Raw genomic sequence first — 19,772 nt, 5'->3', positions numbered from 1 at the left:
CAAATTAATTGAAAGTCATTGGTGTTACTACAACCCAGAACTGTCCCTGACTGTACGAAGCAGCTCCAAGGCTCATCCATCCTACAATCATTCAGTAACTGGAAGTAACCCTTGGGGAGCCAATATTGTGAATGTATTGAGGTCCTATGTCTATAGTTACGGGCACTTCAGGGTTGGAACACTGCCATTAACTTTCAATGGAATTTTAACAAGTCAGAAGTGTCCGTGACTGTACACCCCCCCCCCCCCCCCCCGACATGCCTTCACAACATGTTGAAATGTCCTGGGGTTGCCTTACTTTTAATATTGCATTAAAGGGATGGATGGACCAATGTAATATTAACTATACCAACAAAACCCGATGGAAAACTTTGTGATACCATACCATAATAGATATTCTACCAATCCAACTTAACTCGTTGCCTGAAGTTGTAATGATATCACATTCAAGTGATTCCAACAGTTCCAGGCATGTTTTCACACCCTGACACGTGTGTTTGTTCTCGGAATTCAATGCATATCAATATCAAAATCAACATGAAAATCCATGCATGAAACAGACAACTAAATCATATGCTAGAATTATCTGACATAAATAACATAAAAATTCAATAATTTGTACAAAATGAGAAATATCCTGTTATTCATAATTGGGAAAAGAGAGACGCGGTAGTATATAAATACGGAGAAACTAGTACTCACTTTTATCCTCAAAGCTGTTTTTTTTCTTTTTTGATTAATTTCAGTGGAACTTGCTGTTCCAACGAGGATGGTGGCAGTGGCCACTGAAAAATGTTATCAAATTTTCCTGGTTTTAAGTATCTTTATTTTGGTCCCGTAAAAAATGTAAAATCAAGGTTTAATGTATACATGATTTGGAAAGAGATCTATTACAACCAATAAATACCTTGAAGTTTGAAGGAGGCACAACACGACACAAACCAAATTGCTCAGCCACGGGACGAATCTTGTCAAAGAATTCCAAAGGATCCTGAAATTCCTCTTCTGTGGGATGGAAAACAGGTGCTTGCACCATCTGTGCACTGGTTCCAGGTTTGGGAAATGAGATGCTGCGAACAGGGGTGCATGTGTAATTCGGTTCAGAGTTCCGTACTGACCTATGCTTCTGCGACGGCCTGAAATCAAGAACCAAGATGGCATTATCAGACAATAATGATTAGAGGCATACATATTCCTTTTTCGACGGATATACGAAATGTAAAGTATCACATTGTAATGTTAATTTTTCATGTTTCTGAAAGGTGTGAGTTGCATTTTCCTGACCTGTTTCGTCACTAAATGATGCAAAATGAGATGCAAAATGTGAAATAGACAATTAAACATAAAACTTAGAGTTTATTTACAGACGGGACACTTTCTGAAGTTTGAATTATCCTGTTACTTATTCAATTCACTGAAAATTGATTAATTCTGCTGTAAGTATTCGAGATGCAAGAATGGACCCTTTTATACAGGAATAAAGTCAGTACTCTGGTAACTACATAAATGTGCTATTACAAGGGATATGTTTATTTCTTTTTTGTAATAAGTGGTTTTAAATCAAACTATGGAATTATATTCACAATTTTAAAACCCAAATGTCATTTTATACACCGATTTTTCACCACTATAACACCAAAATCTTATTTTATTTACCACTTTCGAACCCGAAATTAACTCTGTTTTTGTTCCAAAATTTTGCTTTCTTATTTAACAAAAATATGTGCCTCTACAGAACAGAATCACTATAACGAAAAAAGCAAGTTACCTGCTTCATATCATTGCTAATTTAGAGTAGTTTGCAACTGCTTAAAGGTCCAAAAAGGGGCATGCATATTCTGCTTTTGATGGAAACAAGAGATAAGGGATTACACACTGTAATGTTTCTATTAGATCGACACGTGAAAACCAGAGGGATGTAACTCCAATTTATAAAATTTACAAGGACGAGTGACGAGATGATGATATTGATGAATGAACACTCACAAACATGCATGCCCAGGCCAGGATTCGAACCCGGAACCCCTGGCATCATAGTCGATGCGCTAACCACTCTGCCATGGGAGGCGGCTCAGTAAATTGGAGACTCCAGCTTGCTGCTAAGGATTAGAAGTAGACTCCAAATAGAGCTACTCGGAGAGTTTATTTAAACAAAACTGAAAACGACATTTTTGGAGTTATGTTCCTCTGATTCTCTTACAATGAGAATTGATTTCAATGCTAGGAAGTGCATTTTAATGTAAAATTACATATATGTAAATTAAGGGCTCATGCGTAGTTAAAAATGGCTAGTACTCTCACCTTTGGTGCAAGTGGTCTTGGGTTCAATTCTTGCTGGGAGCCCCCAAAATTTCTGTTGGCAAAGCATCATGACGACAATTGGGGAGTTAGTTGAAAAGGTACAGTCTTGAAACCCAGAAAAACAGCAGTGATTTGACACAATGGGTATTCAATGTAAAACCCACCAGGCAGGCCCTGACCCTCAGAGGATTGTTGCAAAATAAACACTTAAGCATCAAATTTGTAGTTTACTTGCTTCCATTAACAGTTTCCTGACTCTTGTGTACTCTGTACATTATGCTAAATACCAGCATTTGTTTCAATCTGTGACAAAATTTGAGATGAAAGATACAGGGTGTCCATAAAGGTAAATATCTATTTTGTTGAAATAGTGATTTTACTCGCAATGTTTTTTCATAGCGCACACTTTCCATCTGTCAGCAGTGGTGCGGAATATGTTCTGGAGCATTGGCGGTGTTACGCATGTGTAATGCGGTTTCGGAGCTCCTCCAATGTGGTAATGGGTTGAGTGAACACACGTCAGCAAAACGGGCCATTATGCCTTCCATGTCTGCATGTTCCTGAATGCTCACTTTCCAGGGAGATGGATTGGGCTCAGGAGGTCTCTGATGTGGGCAGCATGTTCTAACCGTACACCCACGTGTGGGGATTTATCACAGGGCATGTGTTCATATGACCCATTACCACATTGGAGGAGCTCCAAAATCGCATTACACAAGCTGCTGCTGCCATAACACTGCCAATGCTCCAGAACGTCTGTCGCAGCACTGCCCACAGATGGGAAGTGTGTCGTGATGTGGATGGTGCACATGTTGAAAGTAATGTGTAATGAACATACACCATGAAAAACATTGCGAGTAAAATCACTATTTCAACAAAATATATACTTCATTTTTGGACACCTTGCATATTATTCGAAAAGGAATAAATTTTATAATCAATGCATTTCATGCAGGTTTGGAGATCTCGCATTGATAGAATGACAATTTCTTGATATTGAAAATGATGGCAAACATAGTGAAGTCCATTTCTCTTATGTAAGAATCAGACAATGTATCTATTTTCCATTTTTTGTGCATTTTGGACATTTTTGGCTCTTTTTATGTTGCTGGATTTCACATATTCTCATATTTTAAGTTTTTGATTCACTGAAAAATGTAATATTAGGTTCCAGTATCTGTGAGGATGGAAATTCAAAACTGCCATTTCAAAATCAAATACAAGATTTTACAAACTATAACATATTCATCCATACATATCAACTTGTAACTTTAACTTCTCTTAACAAATATGATCTCTTTGCATTGGTAAAGTATGATGACAGTTGTAATGGTCGGATTGACCATTACTGGTTTTGTGTTATTGTATTAATTAATTGCTGGCCAGCTACAAGGTGTAGGGTTAAATAATAAGTTTGCATGTGTGTACTTTATATGTTATTGCTTGTGCTTTTTACTGGATATTAGATTCCCCGGTTTTTTAGCTTCCCAGTGGGGGAGCTGTCTTTCAAAAGACCGTTACTGTGGAAAATTACAATGCAACGGGGTACAGTCTTTCCCCATCTTCTCGACGACGGGGAACGTTTCCTCGAGTTTAGGCCACTTTTGGTGGCTAGATTGATATAAGAATGTAGCATTTGGTGAAAGCCAACCCTGTTGCTGTCCCAAAGACCCCTTTAGAAAAGCTTTGATTATGTGGATATTTCCGAATTAAAATTGATGCCCAAATGGAAAGAAATGAAGGCGTAAGGAAACGCAAAGAAAGAAATGGAATATCATTTAAATCAAGGGTGGACCCGCAGAGATAGTTTTGCTAACTCTGCGGTAAAGGAAGTACCAATGGTGTAAGCCATAGGTACGCATCTAATTGATTTAGAGTTATGTTGATTTGGTCAATGCACACATGGAAATGCTATGTAAATATGTATATAAACAACGTATAATAAACCCATGTAATCCTAAAAGAAATGTTCTGATTTAAGAATTAACTCCAAGAACTACAGTACTGTCTATTTTAAACCAGATATTTATTAACTTTCTGTACTTGTTAAAGAACCTAGGGACGAAAAATATAAATGTTATGTGAAACCTTCCCTTTGTAATTCCGGAGTTATTATAAATCTGCTCTCGAGACACCCAGGGAGAGGTGTGGAAGGAGAGAGATTGAAAGGGTTAATCCAGAGGGCCGGATAGAAACCAGGGAAGTGGGGAAAGCTTTCGCACAGTGTATTCATTAAGGCAGGTTAAACAACTCTAAATTGTTTCGATTGGTATTTTTACCATACTTTTAGCTACTGCGATGATAAAATAACACACCAATACAGATTTTGCATAATTAAATATTATTGTTACCTCTTTGTGGCAGTGCTTGACCTAGATGATGATGCAGAAGATGAGGCTGATGATGCCTTAGATCCTCCTGCAGATTTTCCACCCTTTGCAGCCGGCATCTTCCTTCCACCACTTGTCCCTGCAGCTGGTGAGGAAGTGCTTGGAGACTGAACTGTCGCAGAGGAAGCAGCTTTGGCACCCTTTGTACTAGCTGTTGGAGCAACTGAATTGCCAACATTAGAGGTGGTTGTTGCGCAAGTTTTGCTAATTGGCTTTGTCGGTACAGGTGGTGTCACAGTTGTAGTGCTTGAAGAAGTTACGGTGGATGCAGGCACTTTTGGTTTGTTGGTTTCTGTCTGTGCAGAGCTCCTGGCAAATAAAAAACAATTGCATTTAAATTCTGGTGAATGTGCTTTGTGATCAATAGAGGCATGCATATTTCGTTTTTGACGAAAACACGAAATGTGAAATAACCCATTGTAATGTTCATGTTTCATGTTTCTGAAAGGTGTGAGGTGCATTATCCTACCCTGTCTTGTCACGAAATGAACTGCAAAATGCAAAATAGACTCTTAAACATGAAATTTAGTTTATTTATTGACGTGGCACTTTCTAGAGGACAAATTATCCTGTGAGTTATGCAATTCACTGAAAATTGATTAATTCTGCTGTAAATATCTAAGAAGCAAAAATGGTTCCCTTTGTACAGCAATAAAGTTAATACTCTGGTCACTACATAAATGTGCTATTAGAAGCGGCGATATGTTTATTTTTTGTAGGAAGTGCAGTTTTAAATCAAATTTAGGATTATATTTACAATTTTAAAACCAAAATGTTATTTTATATACTGCTTTTGATCCAATTTTTCACCGCTATAACACCAAAATTTTATTTTATTTACCACTTTTGAACCCAAAATTGTACCAAAATGTCACTTTTTTAGTTACCAAAAATTTGTGCCTCTAGTGATCACGTATCGGTTAATTTCCAAAATTTCAAGAAATAATCATCTACAATGTAAACAATGGAACATTTCAGATATTTTATAGTGTCTGCAAAAATGCTGCATGACACTTTTTGAAGTCTAAATATCGTCAAAATTAAACAAAATTCATAATTTTCATTATTATTGCAACAAGGTTGTGGGGAGAAAGGATTCTGTGATAAAATTATTGTCTCATGTGAAGTTATGAATATTTTTTATTTGATTTTGATTTGATTTAGTTTATTTTACTTCGCGTTTTGTGCCTCTTGGCTAATTTGCGAAGATGGGGATGAGTGATGAAATGATGAAATTGATGAACAACAAACAACCAAGCCCGACCGGGATTCGAACCCGGGACCCTTGGCATCGCAGTGCGATGTGCTAACCACTCGGCCACAGGGTCGGGCCTTATGAATATTTTGAAACTAACTCTGGTAGACTGATATAGTATAGTCCCCATGGAAAACATATACATTAACATTTTCGAAAATTCTGAACTGCTTTGAAGTGTTAGAACTTTCAATTATCAGCCCTACTTCCTTGCTCTTATTTCTTGAGAATAATGAAGAAATGAATAAATTAGTTAAACTTTTTGGGCCCATGATCATGTAACACCCTTCGAAGTACAGGAGGAAAACATCCTCTTATCTAAATCCCTTACCTTAACCTCTTAACTGGGAAATTTCCTCGTCGAAAGCCCAATCTGCCCTGGGAATTTTTGTTGATAAATTGATGAATTTCGTAAACCAATATTTTAGTTAATATTTCTGTGCTCCATGGCATACCATTTAGGTATTGTTTATTCTTTTATTGGTCCTTGTTGTACTTTTTACAATATGCGAGATTTACAACTACAATATATCTCGGATTTCCTCGGCAGGAAAAACACGCCGTCGCTTCCGATTTGCCTGAGCCATTATTGCATACGCGATAGAACTGAACGTCGGGCTGTGTTCGTTGCTTCCCGCTAACTCTAACGGTTACAACAGTCTGGAAGTCAGAGACATCTGGTGAAACAAAGAAGAAAGTAATTTGACGAAGTATCTCGTCATACACAACAGATATCAGCAGTAAGAACATGAGAACGTAGTATCCCGTCATGCCCATTATAAATCAGTAGAGCCAGAACGGAGTATTACGTCATACCCAGTTAAGAGGTTAATGTTAGAAAAGGGGGTATAAGGAGCCCCCTGAGAAAGATTAAAAGTGTAAGCTTGTAAAGGGACTTGCACAGGATAAACACAAATATTTAAAAGGTAAGATTAGTCTAAAAACATCCTCACACAGAGTGCAAGAGGCCCACTCTTCTCAAAAAGGTAAAAACATTTGTTTAAACATTGTCACCATCTCCCAACATTGATGATAAACATTTGGGAAGATTAAAAGTTTGTCTGAGGACAGTCAAATTGGCACATTCCATGAGTATATTGCTTGAAAACTACTTATAAACTCTAGGCTTTGTTAGATCAAAACCATCGACATTTATTTTTAACAACATTTTGTGCTAAGTGAAGAAATGTATCTGAAGGATTTGCAACATTGTGTATTATATTTTTTCACAATTAGTTTTCAGAAAAAATCTGAATACTAATAATTTTAAAAAAACATTAGAAATATGATTATGGAAAGTAAATTAATGTACATACATTTTAAATAAACTAAGGATTCAAGAACAAGTAGAGATTATGAATAATAAAACCCAATTTAGAAATTATTAATGAATCCTTGTGAATTCATTTATTTTTCTAGTGTTTTATATAGTTATATCTACTCTCATTTCTATGAATGGTTTACAAACACAAGACTACAAGAAAAACAAGTAAAAATCATACCTTGTATTAGCTGTCTGCTTAGCCTCCGAGCTACTCTTGGCACACATAGTAGTGGTTGTGCGACACTGTGGAGCAAACACAGGTGGTTTGGTCACCAGCTTAGCTCGCATGATCACCCTTTGATTCGGTCCTGTGGGGCCCTCCGTGCCCAGCTTTACAGCAACTCCTTGGATGAGTTGATGAGCGGTGACAGATGGAGATGGTCCAGCCGGTTGAAGAGGGATGTAGAAGAGGTGTCCTTCAGAATCCGACAGTGTTTGGTCGTCATCAGTTTGCGTCGAACACTCCATACTTCGCTGAATCAAATTGGACGTAACCTCAGACTCCAAAACTGTGTACTGCGTGTCCATCATTTCGTCAAGATTAACCTGGACAGCGATGGATGTGCTGCTCACGTTCTTTGTGACGTAAGCTTCCGGTGATGACTGTCCACTTTCTGAAACAACTTCAGGAAGGTTAGTCTCAACATAAGGCATCACGACAGGTAAAGGTGTCATCAATGGTGGGGGCGGTGGAGGAGGTTTTTCTTCGCTGATCTTTGGAATCGTTTTCTCAGTCTCGGATTCCTCATCCAATTTCAGAACTGCAGGAGGCTTTAGTTTCTCTAATGCCAAAGGTTCACTCAAGATGCTTTCCGGAGGCAGGGTCAGGCTAGATCGTCTCTTCACGTCCTTCGCCTTGCTTCTGAAAGGTGTACTGACGGGCATTTCTGGTTCAGATTCAAAGGCGTACACACTGCTTTCGTTTTCAGGTGAAAATGCATTTGCACTTGGAGTTCTGTTCTTCCTGTCCTTAATCTTATGCAAAAATGCTCTCCGCGGTAAGATTGGTTTCTTCTCGTTTAGCCTATCAGGAAGAGCTTTCAAACTGTTCTTATAATTCTCATCGCTAAGCTTCCCAGGCCTTTCTTGGTCTGTTGATTCATCTGTTTGCACATCATCTTGGCAACTTACAGCATCACTCATCTCTTTATCGCTAGAAGATCTCCTGTTACTTATTGGAGATAATGAAACATCAAAAGTATCCGAATCTCTACTGGTAAGGTCAGTTGCACTGTCACCAATTTGTTTAGATTTTCCAGCTTCAGGAACCCTCAAGTCTTGTGCAGTCAGATCACATTGAGTTTCATGTGCTCTCATTATTGTACCAACACTAGTTTGTACTTTGTTAGATGCAATTTCTGGATGTACATCACCATCATGCTGTGATGATGTCGATGCAGTTTGAACATCACGTCTCCTGGTAATATGATGTGATGTTTTGACATGATTATCTTGTGTTTTATGCAATACTTGCCTCGGTTTTGTACTTAAATCCTCTGCTACCGTTTGTTCAGGTTCCTTGTGGTTTTGAAGTTCATCTTCTGCATCACTACTCTTAGCAGCTTCGACACAGTGGTCACTATAATCAACAGCTCTTTCAAAACTTGAGTTGGCAATATGCTGGCCACTGGTCACCGTATTCCCATTAATTTTTGAAAGCCCAGAATCACTGTACCTATATCCAGCAAGAGTTCTACCGTAGGCCTCAACAACCCCATCTTGAGTTAAAGCCCGTGCAGGTTTTGCCCGTGCGTCAGTAAAAGCATTAGATTGAACGTTCTGTTGCACAGCTGTCTCTTTCTTCTTAGATATTTCAGAATTGCTTTGGAAACTATCACTGGAGACTTTTGACCTATTCAATATAGTTTCTTCAAAAGACAATTTGCTTGCTGAAGATATCTTATTTGGTGTTTCCACTCGCTCATCTTCTGAATGTTCGGTTTCTGTTTCTTGTTCACTATCTTTGATGGAAGCTAAGACCTGCATTGCAATATTTTCCAGTATACAATTATCATCCTCCGTAAGATAGCTTGGAGAATCAGAGTTTGCAGTAACTTCATTACCCTGTAAACCCTTATCTTTGGTAATTTTTGGCAATGCTTCTTTGTCTTTTGAAATGGCTAGATTAGAGTTTGTGTCACTGTCCTTTACATTAGAGAGATCAAGTTTCTTGTCAAATACTAAATTTTCTTTCTTGCCAAGTTTATAATCTCGGGACACTTCATCTGACACAAAGCCATTTGTGATGGTCTTTGTACCACCAGTATGCTGTTCTTTAGTAGGTGAAATCTTACTAACTTCCAATTCATTAACTTCAGGTTTTTTACACAATTCTTGCATTTTTTCACTAGTTTCTGCTTTCTTTGGTCCATCTTTTGCCTTGATATTCTCTTTTGGTTCTTTGCTTCCACTTTTCTTCTGAGGAATACCTGAAGAAGACGGATTTACATCTGTATGTTTCGTATCTTCACTTACACTTTCTTTCATACCTTTCACAGATTGTATAGCCTTCTGACCCTCCTCTACTTTAGCTTTTCCCAGACTCTTAGTACTAGCAATTTCTGACTTATTTTCCTCCATAGATTTCTTGTGCATTTCATTGTTCAGAAATTCCGCCTTATTCCTGATCTCATCCAGTTTTTTAACCAGCACTATTTCCCTCTTTGTAAACAGGCTCTCAACATTCTTAAACCTATTTCTTTCATTCTTTCTGTCTACTATTGTAGAGACGTTTTCTTTCACATCAAGTATGCTCACTTTTCCTGCAGCCTCTCCTGTTGCTTTGCTCTTACTTGAAGTATTGACCATTCCACTAAAATCTTTCTTTGTTCTGTCCTGCTCCTTATTTATGGAAGTAAACATAGCAGGTTCTTTTTCCTTCTTTTGGGATGACAAATCAGTTGCTTTCTTGGTGATACCTGTGCATGTGTTAAACTTATTTTTAGCTTCTATCAATCTTGGATCAGAAGGTTGAAGACCTTTAACACTCCTTACTGTTGCTGACTGTACAGATGCTCGTGATTCCTTACCCAGTTTCTTCCGTGAATTTTCAATGCCAAAGTCTGCTTTACTAGATATTTCGGTCCCGGAATCACTGGACCTCAGTCTCTCTTCGCTAGAGGAACGAGTAATGCCAGGATCTTTTGTCAATATATCCCTTGGTGTTTTAATACGTTTTATGTTAACCTCACAGTTTGTTAGGCTCCCTTTCCTTACTGAACGTTTACCGCAAGTATTTTCGTTTAGTTTGCTTATGTACTTTTCGACCAATCGTTCTTCTGATTCCTTAATTTTAGACTTACCGGGAGCTGTTGATTCTGATGAATCAGTCTTGCTAGACTCGCTATTCTCTTTTTCTACATGTTCAGGTTTCTTGGAGATACAATCCTCTTTCTCTTTTGTGGGTATGTTGTTATTCATAAGACTTCTATTTTTAAGATCTACCAGTCTCATATTCTCTTCATTATCGCTGCTTTCCTCGGCATCATCAGCAGTCTTCGCCTTTCCATCCTTCATTGAGAGATTTACTTCTCTTCTTCTGTACAATTCACCATCGCTATTGCATCTCCTTTCTGACCTTCTTCTCATTATCAGCTGTTCATTATTTCTTAAAATGACAACAGGTTTCGACATAAGAGAATGGATGAGTGTCTTGTCTGTATTCTTTGTCAATGCTACCACAGGCACTTTCATTTCTTTGTTATCTAAAGCAGGGTTTCTAACCGTATTTTGCACATCTTCCTTCTTTTCTTTCATCTCTGTTTTACTGCCTTGTTTTCGTGACTCCTCGATTTTACTAAGGGGAATTGTCTCCTCATCACTGCTGGTGCTGGTATCAATTGCCAAACAATCATCATTACTAGCTTCAGAATAAAAATCTGAATTTTCAATCCTTAGGCTTTCTCTTCTTTTCTGAATATTTTTTCCTTCCTTTTCTACAAGTGAATCTTTCTCATCTTTCTCGCTGCTTGAATCCAAAATACTCTTCGAACATTCTCCATGCTTCGCTTCTGAAGTATTTTTCTCTGATATCACACGCATGTTACTCTCGCTACCATCAATGCCAGCAGGTTTCTCATCTTGTTCTTGATCCATACTGTTATCTTTTTGTTTTGGTTTGTTCTGTTCTAATGCATCTTTCTTGGGTTGTAATCCACTTCCACTGTTTCGATGCTGAGGCAGTTCATGAATAGATTTCTTGTCTTCACATTTTTGAGCAGTGCTATTTTTTCTCTTTGGCTCGTTCTGCTCTTGAGTTGTAAGAACTTCTGAATCTTCCCTTCTACGAATCATCTTTTCTTCTACAAGGCTGCTGTCACGTCGTTTAGGTCCACGCTGCATGAGCGTTTCCTTATCAGAAATATCATCATCGTGTTTGACTGCTTCTGGTTCTCTTCTCGTAACATCTCCAACAGCTTTTTTCTGCTGACCTGCAGTGCTGTCCTTTCGTTTAGGACCATGATGATCTGCATCACTATTTGTTGTTGACCCTGTCTCAGAATCTTTCTTCTTTGCACCTTCCTGGCCAGGTTTTTTCTCACCAATGCTCTCTCTTCGTTTCGGACAAGGTTTCTCTTGCGCTGCTTGCTCTTCTATACCTTCTGCATCTTTCCGGCTGTCCCTCTTCGCTCGTGACATTTCAGAATCTCTCCTTCGTGTAATTGGAGCAGTTTCATTAGTTATGCTTACTTTTTTGTTGATTTCTGGTCCAATTTTCTTTGAAACAGCACTGTCAGCACTTGACTTTGATTTAACATCGATCTTCTTCACTTCAGATCCATTTGTTTGCTTTACACTCATACTTCTGGCCTTCTCCTCATTTCTATTAACTTTAGTCCGAGCGTCCATCTTGTTTTTCTTATGAGGATTCTTGTCTTCTGTTCTTAATTGCTTCTCGTTGGACTGACTGCTCTGTTTCCTAGTGGGAGATGAGCTTTGATCCCTGTCACTGTCTTTATTTTTCCTTACGACGTCTCTTCTAAATGGTCTTGCAGGACTATCATTGCATGCTTTAGAGCCAGATGTACTCTCTCTTCTGCTGACCATATGATTGGACTGTACTTTCCCTGTCTTCTTACCTAGTGGTTCTTCGTCCGACTCGCTAAACTTCTCAGAGAGGCTCGACACACTACTCCTTAAAGTTGACAATCTTCTTAGCTGTCTAGGTGGTGGAGATGGTGACTGCCTACTTTTAACAACTTGCTTCTTGGGCAGATCAGACTGTGAACTGCTCACACTTTCAGTGTCTGACACTGGAGCATCCCTAGAACCTCTGAGACTTCTACGAGGAAGAGGGGGTCTCATCAAACGCTTCTCCTGCCTGCTGACGTCCATATCTTCATCTTCCTCTTCAGCATCTCCATCGCCCTCATCATCATCATCCAGCTCCCTTCTCGTCATCGGTAGACTCCTCCTTGTTCGCAACTTATTCACAAAACTACTGTCCAGCTTAACATCCATCGAACGAGTTGTTCTTTTGAATTGGAGATTGTTAGGGATATACTTTTTCATCACTTTCCTTTTTACATTGGCATAATTATTCAAGATCTTATTCCTCTTGATAGCCTTTTCTCTGGCATTTTTGAGATGCTTCTGTTCTTTAAGTTTGCTCTCCTTGTCTTTATGTACTTTTGGTTTGCTTTCTTCTGAGGTCTTATGTGAAGTCTTGCTTTGTTGCTTGATCTGAGTATCCAATTTTGAGGTTGTCTCTTTTGGTTTCTTGGACACAGATTCTTCCTTTGCATCTGAATGTTTCTGAACCCGCTGCTTCTCTCTGGCAGTGGCGGTAGACATTCTTCTCTCTGTAAGGAGGAAAACAATAGATTAATCATACAAAAAATTGTTAAGGCAGAATTGAATACACTAAATTTTAGGGATGGCCGATAAGGTACCAATATAAAATTTACCAGTACCGATAACCGATACCCTACAGATCCGATATAAAATTCCAAATGGTTCATTGACTTCTTAATAGGGATGTGACGAAGCCGATTACAGATGTATGAAAATCGGCAGAAATTGACATATCGGTAACGGCATCAGCAAAAATCCGATATTTAAACTGGTACAGGTAATACTAGAGTTTACCTTCTAATAAGTTCTATATTTTAATTTTGTAAGATTTATTGAAAATTAGGTTATGATTCTTCATCATTTGTAGATTTTTGTAATAAAATTATTGCAAACTCTCATTCAGAGGATCAACCTACCTCAAAATCAGAAATAAAAACAATACATTGCTGAACCAACTAGTCCACATGACCAGAATACGCTGTTGTATTGGAAATTCAAAAATGAGTACCCAAACCTGAAGCAAGTGGTTAGAAAATACTTGGGCATACCTGCTGCATCACTGCTGGTCAGATTTGTGAAAAGATTGATTGATTGAGTTGGTGTTTTAAGTCCACTTTATACACAGTAAGGCTAATTGGGACTGGACCTACAGTTTAAAGTGGGATCCGAACCACTATGTGCCTCCGCCGAGGATCGAGCTTGGGACCACTTGAGTACAAGGCGACGATGCTACCACTGCGCGACTGGGGAGGCACAAGATTTGCGATAAGAGAAGTAGGTTACTTCCAGAATTGCTTCAAAAATTTGTGTTTCTGAAGTTGAATCTGCCAGCATTAAATTTACAACATTAAGAACAGGACTTCATTTTGCATTTCAAAGAACTGCTTGTGCACTAATGTTAAATCTCTTGAGAATCTATGTTCTTCTTAAAGGTTCACATAACAATTTTTTTACATGGAAATGTACATTTGCATCTCTTTAGAATACAGTCAACTCTCGATTCAACGACCTTTCACAGTTCCCGGGAAAAGGGTCGTTATTTCGAAGGGGTCGTTATTGGAATTTGCACCAATTTGCAGCTTAAAGGGAGCTCAAACGGACACAAAGATGCCTAGAAGATGGTAACACCATTTATCCTGGTAGTTATACAACCTGTTATGCACAGGATGCATTTTGTGAGAAGGAAAATAGAACATGAAAAAGTTTTCACAAAAGAGAATTTAAAAAAATGTTACTTTATTTCAATTGTGCACAGTCGTTGCTTTTCCAGGAAATTCTTACAATTCTAGTTCATGAGAAACCCGTTTGCACTGAGACCAATGGAAAGGAAAACAATCTCTCGCTTATTGCAAGCGAAACTCGAAGAATCTTGACACCAGTCAGACTGGTGCCAGCAAAAGTCGGGAGATAATCGGGCAGAATGAATGTTGGATTTTATACGGGTTTACTGGAGCATTGTCTGTTACAAGATTAACTGGTAAGATTAGATCTCTCGGGAGAAACAACACAACCTCTCTAGGTACCAGACAAAATAAAAATTCGTTCTGGTTCGGCTGTGTAAAATACATCGTAAAAAAAAATCACTTTTCTTTGCTTCATTCTCCCTCCTTCTCCATTCAAGGGAGCAGTCCAAACTCCTTCCTTGACTTGCATTGTAATCCAGCATGAAAAAGGAAACGCGCAACTTGCGATCTGTTTTCACCCAATGCGTAATCTAGGACAAGTCATTAAACAGCGTGGCAGTCGATAATCATTCGGGTTTGGAATTGAATTTCACTTTAAACTGTATATTTAGTCCCGATTAGCCCATCAGCATAAAATGAACTGCAAACAAGCTTTATGAAACTGCGCATTTTCACATATCAAATGGTAGATCGTTATTTACTCTCACGTTAATCGACGATTTAATGTTGGATTTAGGAGTATTCTCGATGTCAAACATCCACCCTTCCAAACCTTTTAAGCGGATGCAAATTAAATTTACAGATTTGCTTATCCGAAGGTGCAGAACATGAAGTTATTTTAACTCTTGTTTTCCTTTCTGGAGATCGAATTTCGTTATAATCAAAGCAGCTTTGCGAGATTCAAAACAATAACTTTCGCGCTGGATGAGTCATCGCTGTTATCGGCAAGCAAGAGCTTTGCAGACGCTAGACAAAACACTGGCGCCAGCTGCATCGTAAAAACAAGAAGACCGGCTGGAAGTTCGAGCAACAGGTGGCGGAAGAGAAAAGTCCCAGCATTTTAAAGATAACGCAACTATCGAAGACGGAACTTTTAACAGCAGTGTAACGATGAAAGAAATGACCCTTGCTTTACATTTTACCATGCAACAGACAATAACACGGGCAATATTTCCTATGCAGAAAACAGCATTAAAAAATAATAATAATAAATAAATAAATAAACCTGAAATCTGCAATTATCAACATTGCCATGCACACCAGTCGCGGAGAATGAGCTGGGGAAAGGGTAGACGGTCACTTTTTTTACTTGTTCTATGGTTCTTGTTCGTTTTCAAGAATATAACCAGAACTGGTTGCCCCATTTTAGACGTCAAAGGAAAGGAAGAGGGGTGGTTCCTTTTCCACCCTCGCCTGTAATCAGCCCGCATCAGCAAGAAAATCCTGGCTGAAACAATCTGCATCGCCCCCCCCCCCCCCCCACGTTTGCTGACAGGAAAAGAGGGAGAAGTCAGTCGTTTAACGGAACACTTTTTTGGCAGATATTACGACATCGACACAATTAGGAAAACGTATGAAGTGGGAAACGGGAGTTATGATGCACCTAAGATCGAAGTAAACTTTTGTGCAAACCTGGATGACAACGCATTAAGCAGGTTGACGATCTTTAGTTCACCTATGTGGTTTTGATTATCTCTGACAGTTTCGCTTTTTTATGAAGTGTTGCAGGGAACAAAGAACACGTTTTGAATGAAAGCGGTTACCGGAAGTTGTCGGCTACAAGGCCGAAAGTTGCTCACTCACGGGAACCTGCTGAACTCTAGGTCAGAGCTGGACAGATGGGCCAGACTTCCAGGCGGCACGGATCTGTATTTTCGAACATTCCTGCGATCTTATCTCTCAAGGTGGTGTATTTATCGATGAAAGAGCTTGACCTGCCATACACATTGGCAAAGACTGCAAGTCCAGCAGTCATTTTGGGCTGCTCCCACCCTCCCCCGCGAGTTTTCAGCAGCTCTTAGGACAAGGAAACAAGTCAAGTCGATTTAAAATAACATCCAAGCACATTCGATCTTCTCTTCTCGCGTATCCAAGAGCAAGCGTGGCAAAACAAGCCTGGCGCGTTGGGTAGCGGCAGTCAGGTACGGAATAACATTGCTGCACTTGAGGGAGGGGAGGGCAGAGGTCAAGTGCTATTGGATATCACTCAAGCATGGTGTGGTGGTGTCTATTTTTAGTTCAGACCTAACTGTGGGTAGAGCGCTCGTAAAGGGAACGAGTGGAGGAAAAACAATGCATTTTTCGGCCGATTTCCTTCAATTTTTCAACTTTTTTTTCCCAAATTTTTCTAAATTTTTCATGGTTCCCGGGAAAAGGGTCGTTACTTCGAGAGGGTCGTTATACCCGGGGTCGTAGAATCGAGAGTTGACTGTATATATGTATATACATATGATATGCAATAGAGATGTACATAGCAAATTTATTTTTGTCATTTTGAAAATAACATCCCATTTCTGTTATGTATCGGAATCGGTTCCAAAAATTATCGGTGAGTACATCAGCATCGGTAAATTTTCAGCTTCGTCGCATCCCTACTTCTTAATAAATGTGTGTTGCCTGAACCAAGATTTTGCAATGCAAAAGAAGATGCATGTTTAGACAATTATTTTTTTAAAAAAAGAACCTAATGGAAATTGTGTGTCTATATCCATAAAAATTATAACAAAATGGTACATTGTTGCAATAAATTGTAAGATATTTATAGATATATCAGATTGGTAAAATTATCGGTAATTTTTCTGATACACCTATATGCAGATATCGGCAGATATCGATATAGTATGCACAAAGTGGACTTAAAACACTAAATCATCAATAAATCGATACAGTACCGATTAATCTGTCCTATCCCTACTAAATTTTGAAGTAACTTGTTTTCATGTAGTAATTTTTTTATTGGCGTATAAATTCGAGCATCCATGATTTTTAATCAGACAGTAAGTATTGTCTAAAATTGTGAACTATGGACTATGCTATGGACTGCATTAGCTACTCTGTTTAGCTATTAATATTTTTCCATACACGAGATAATCTTACAGCAGGCTTGGCGAGTTTCTATGCTCTATGGAGAAAGCAGGGAAGGGTTTTTAACCGTAGCTATTGCCAGAGAAATGTAAGAAGGATTGGTGTTAGTGGAAATCAGTAAGGGTGGCATTGGTTCAAAATAATACTGGCTTGACTCTAGTCTAACATTGGCAGGAGACAACAAAGAAGACGGAAATATAACCAGATGCTAAATTTGTTGCACACTTACGAAAGTGTTTCAAAGTGCTACCACATGTCTTGAAACTACAACAAATGCAGACACAGACAGAGTGGAAGTACCCAGAACGCAAATACAGCTGAACCTCAGTTTCATGTTTCTCTATTTTGCAATTTTACCGCATTCTACATTTAACTTTACTAATCCTAATGCAACAATTTTTTTAAAATTATTTCCTGGATTTAAATGTTTTGTCATTTTAAGAGCTCTTTAGCAATACTCCACTGAAGAATGAATCATCGAGATTTCACTTAACACATTCACATGCTTTAGACTTTTGAAAGAACATACCCAGCTTCCTTGTTACAAGAGGATCTGAGGTACTTTTCTCCGATAGTTCTTCATCATCAAGCTCATCATCCGGCTTAGCCAACTTCTTCCCAATGAGTTCCATAAACACCGTAGCTGCTTCTTTGGTTTTCCGAGGCCTTGAGTAATATTTCCTGAAGTAAAAGAAAGTAAAATCATATACCACTGTTACATATATTACCACATAGAAATTATCTCTTTGGTATGAGAGGTACAGTTTCCTTCACCAAACATGAAGAGCTGAACACGAGGGAGATCAACGGGGCCTGGGTTTGAACGGAAGTTGGAATTTTACATTGGCACTTATGGATGGACCCCTTTTTTAAAAATTACTAATACTGATCAGCCAATACCAGTGGTATCGGTTGTATTTTATCTACCAATACTTTTCTGGTATTTTGAACTTTCAATGGGGTGAGCAAAAGTGCTGTGTGATACTTTTGCAGAGACCAATTATGCCTTTATTTCCCACCCTCAGGTACCTCTATTATTAGACTGGGTGAATCTCAGACCCACCATATATAGGGACATGGTCTGAGATCACGTATCCTGGGAATTGAACCTGGGTCTCCCGCATGGTAGTCAGATACCATACCAATTGGACCACCAAGGCTCCTAAAACACACTGAGTGCATAATTTCAGGCATTTGTGAAGAAAAGATATGCGTTAAAATGAAAAAAACAAATTTTGACAAAAATAACGTAGAAAAATCAAGGTCTCTCATACTATGTAATATGCATGGTTACAAGAAGATAAAATAACAGAATGGAGAAATACAGTGGAACCCCAATTTTACATTTTCCTGCATTATACATTAAATCTTGATGGTCCCAACATAGCAGAATGATATAAATTTTTCCTCGATTTTTACATTTTCGTATACTTTAGATTTTTTCAGCTTCGTCCCCTGAAAAACGTAAAATCGAAGTTCCACTGTATTGAGATGCTGTAAAACAGGAGACATAGAAATTTAAGTAATATCAGCAACTAAGAAAATTCTCACACAGTTAAAACAGCAGAAGAAATATATCAGGTGTAATCAGTGCATGGAAGGCCTATCAGTTGTAATCAGTGCAAGGAAGGCCAAGTCGTAGAGCAACAGCACAGTATCCCATACACCCAAGTTCAATCCCTGGTAAAACTGCATTTTTCTCTTCATAGGCCCTGTTTACTACGAGGCGCATCCAGAAAGTAAGTTCCAAAAGTGCCCCAAGATGGCACAAGTGGTCTGAGCGGGATGCGCTTGCGCAGAAGGGGAGGAGGAACATGCAGCCATAACTTGGTGCAAGTGCAGTTGTGTGGAGTCAGTGGTGAGAGAACTGTAGTACGGGAAACATGGCTGCGTGCATACAGTCTCCCACCGAGTGCAGGTTATGTGTGGTAATCAGGTTTTTCCATGCTAAGAAGCTGTCGGCGTCAGAGATCTCCCGGCAGGCATGGTGACGCCTGAATTGGTGGAAAGTGTGCAGCAAGCAATGCTGCAGAACCGGCGGTTTACAATGTCCAAACTCTCATATAAGTTTCCGCAGATCTCCCGTTCCCTGCTGCATGAGATCATCACCCAGTGACTGCAGTTTCTCACGTGTGCACGATGGGTTCGTCGTGGACATTGGTGTGGCCTATATGACGATAAATGTGATGAAAAGAGAAGAAGTGAGACTAAATATCAAGAAGACAATTCAATTCAGTCTAATCTATCTCACTAATCAATCACTTTGATAAATGTCCTCGGTTAAATATGAAGTCTTGATTGGCACATCATTTTATGTATATACCTGACAAAAATTCAAATCAATGTTATAGCTCAGTAGGAAGCTACGGATATATGTTGAAAAGGAATACCAGCTTACATATGCTGATGAATAGTGTTTATGTTCAAACAATAATAAATAT

At 38.8% G+C, this 19,772-nt stretch overlaps 1 protein-coding gene across 3 annotated transcripts in view; it reads right to left on the bottom strand.

Moving 5' to 3' along the window:
* Positions 1–19,772, bottom strand: part of LOC145987746 (uncharacterized) — a 140,126-nt gene that overhangs the window by 51,054 nt on the left and 69,300 nt on the right. For all 3 annotated transcript variants that reach the window (XM_083122409.1, XM_083122408.1, XM_083122410.1), the window contains exons 9-12: positions 17,861–18,012; positions 7,449–13,071; positions 4,653–5,000; positions 908–1,136 (exon numbers count right to left, since the gene is read on the bottom strand). In XM_083122409.1, coding sequence (XP_082978535.1) covers positions 908–1,136; positions 4,653–5,000; positions 7,449–13,071; positions 17,861–18,012 — 6,352 coding nt within the window. The remainder of the gene's footprint in view (positions 1–907; positions 1,137–4,652; positions 5,001–7,448; positions 13,072–17,860; positions 18,013–19,772) is intronic.

This window comes from Lepisma saccharinum, chromosome 5, assembly GCF_977018435.1.
Source record: "Lepisma saccharinum chromosome 5, izLepSacc3.1, whole genome shotgun sequence".
Lineage (NCBI taxonomy): Eukaryota > Metazoa > Arthropoda > Insecta > Zygentoma > Lepismatidae > Lepisma > Lepisma saccharinum.
This window is presented reverse-complemented; position numbering and strand designations above follow the sequence as displayed.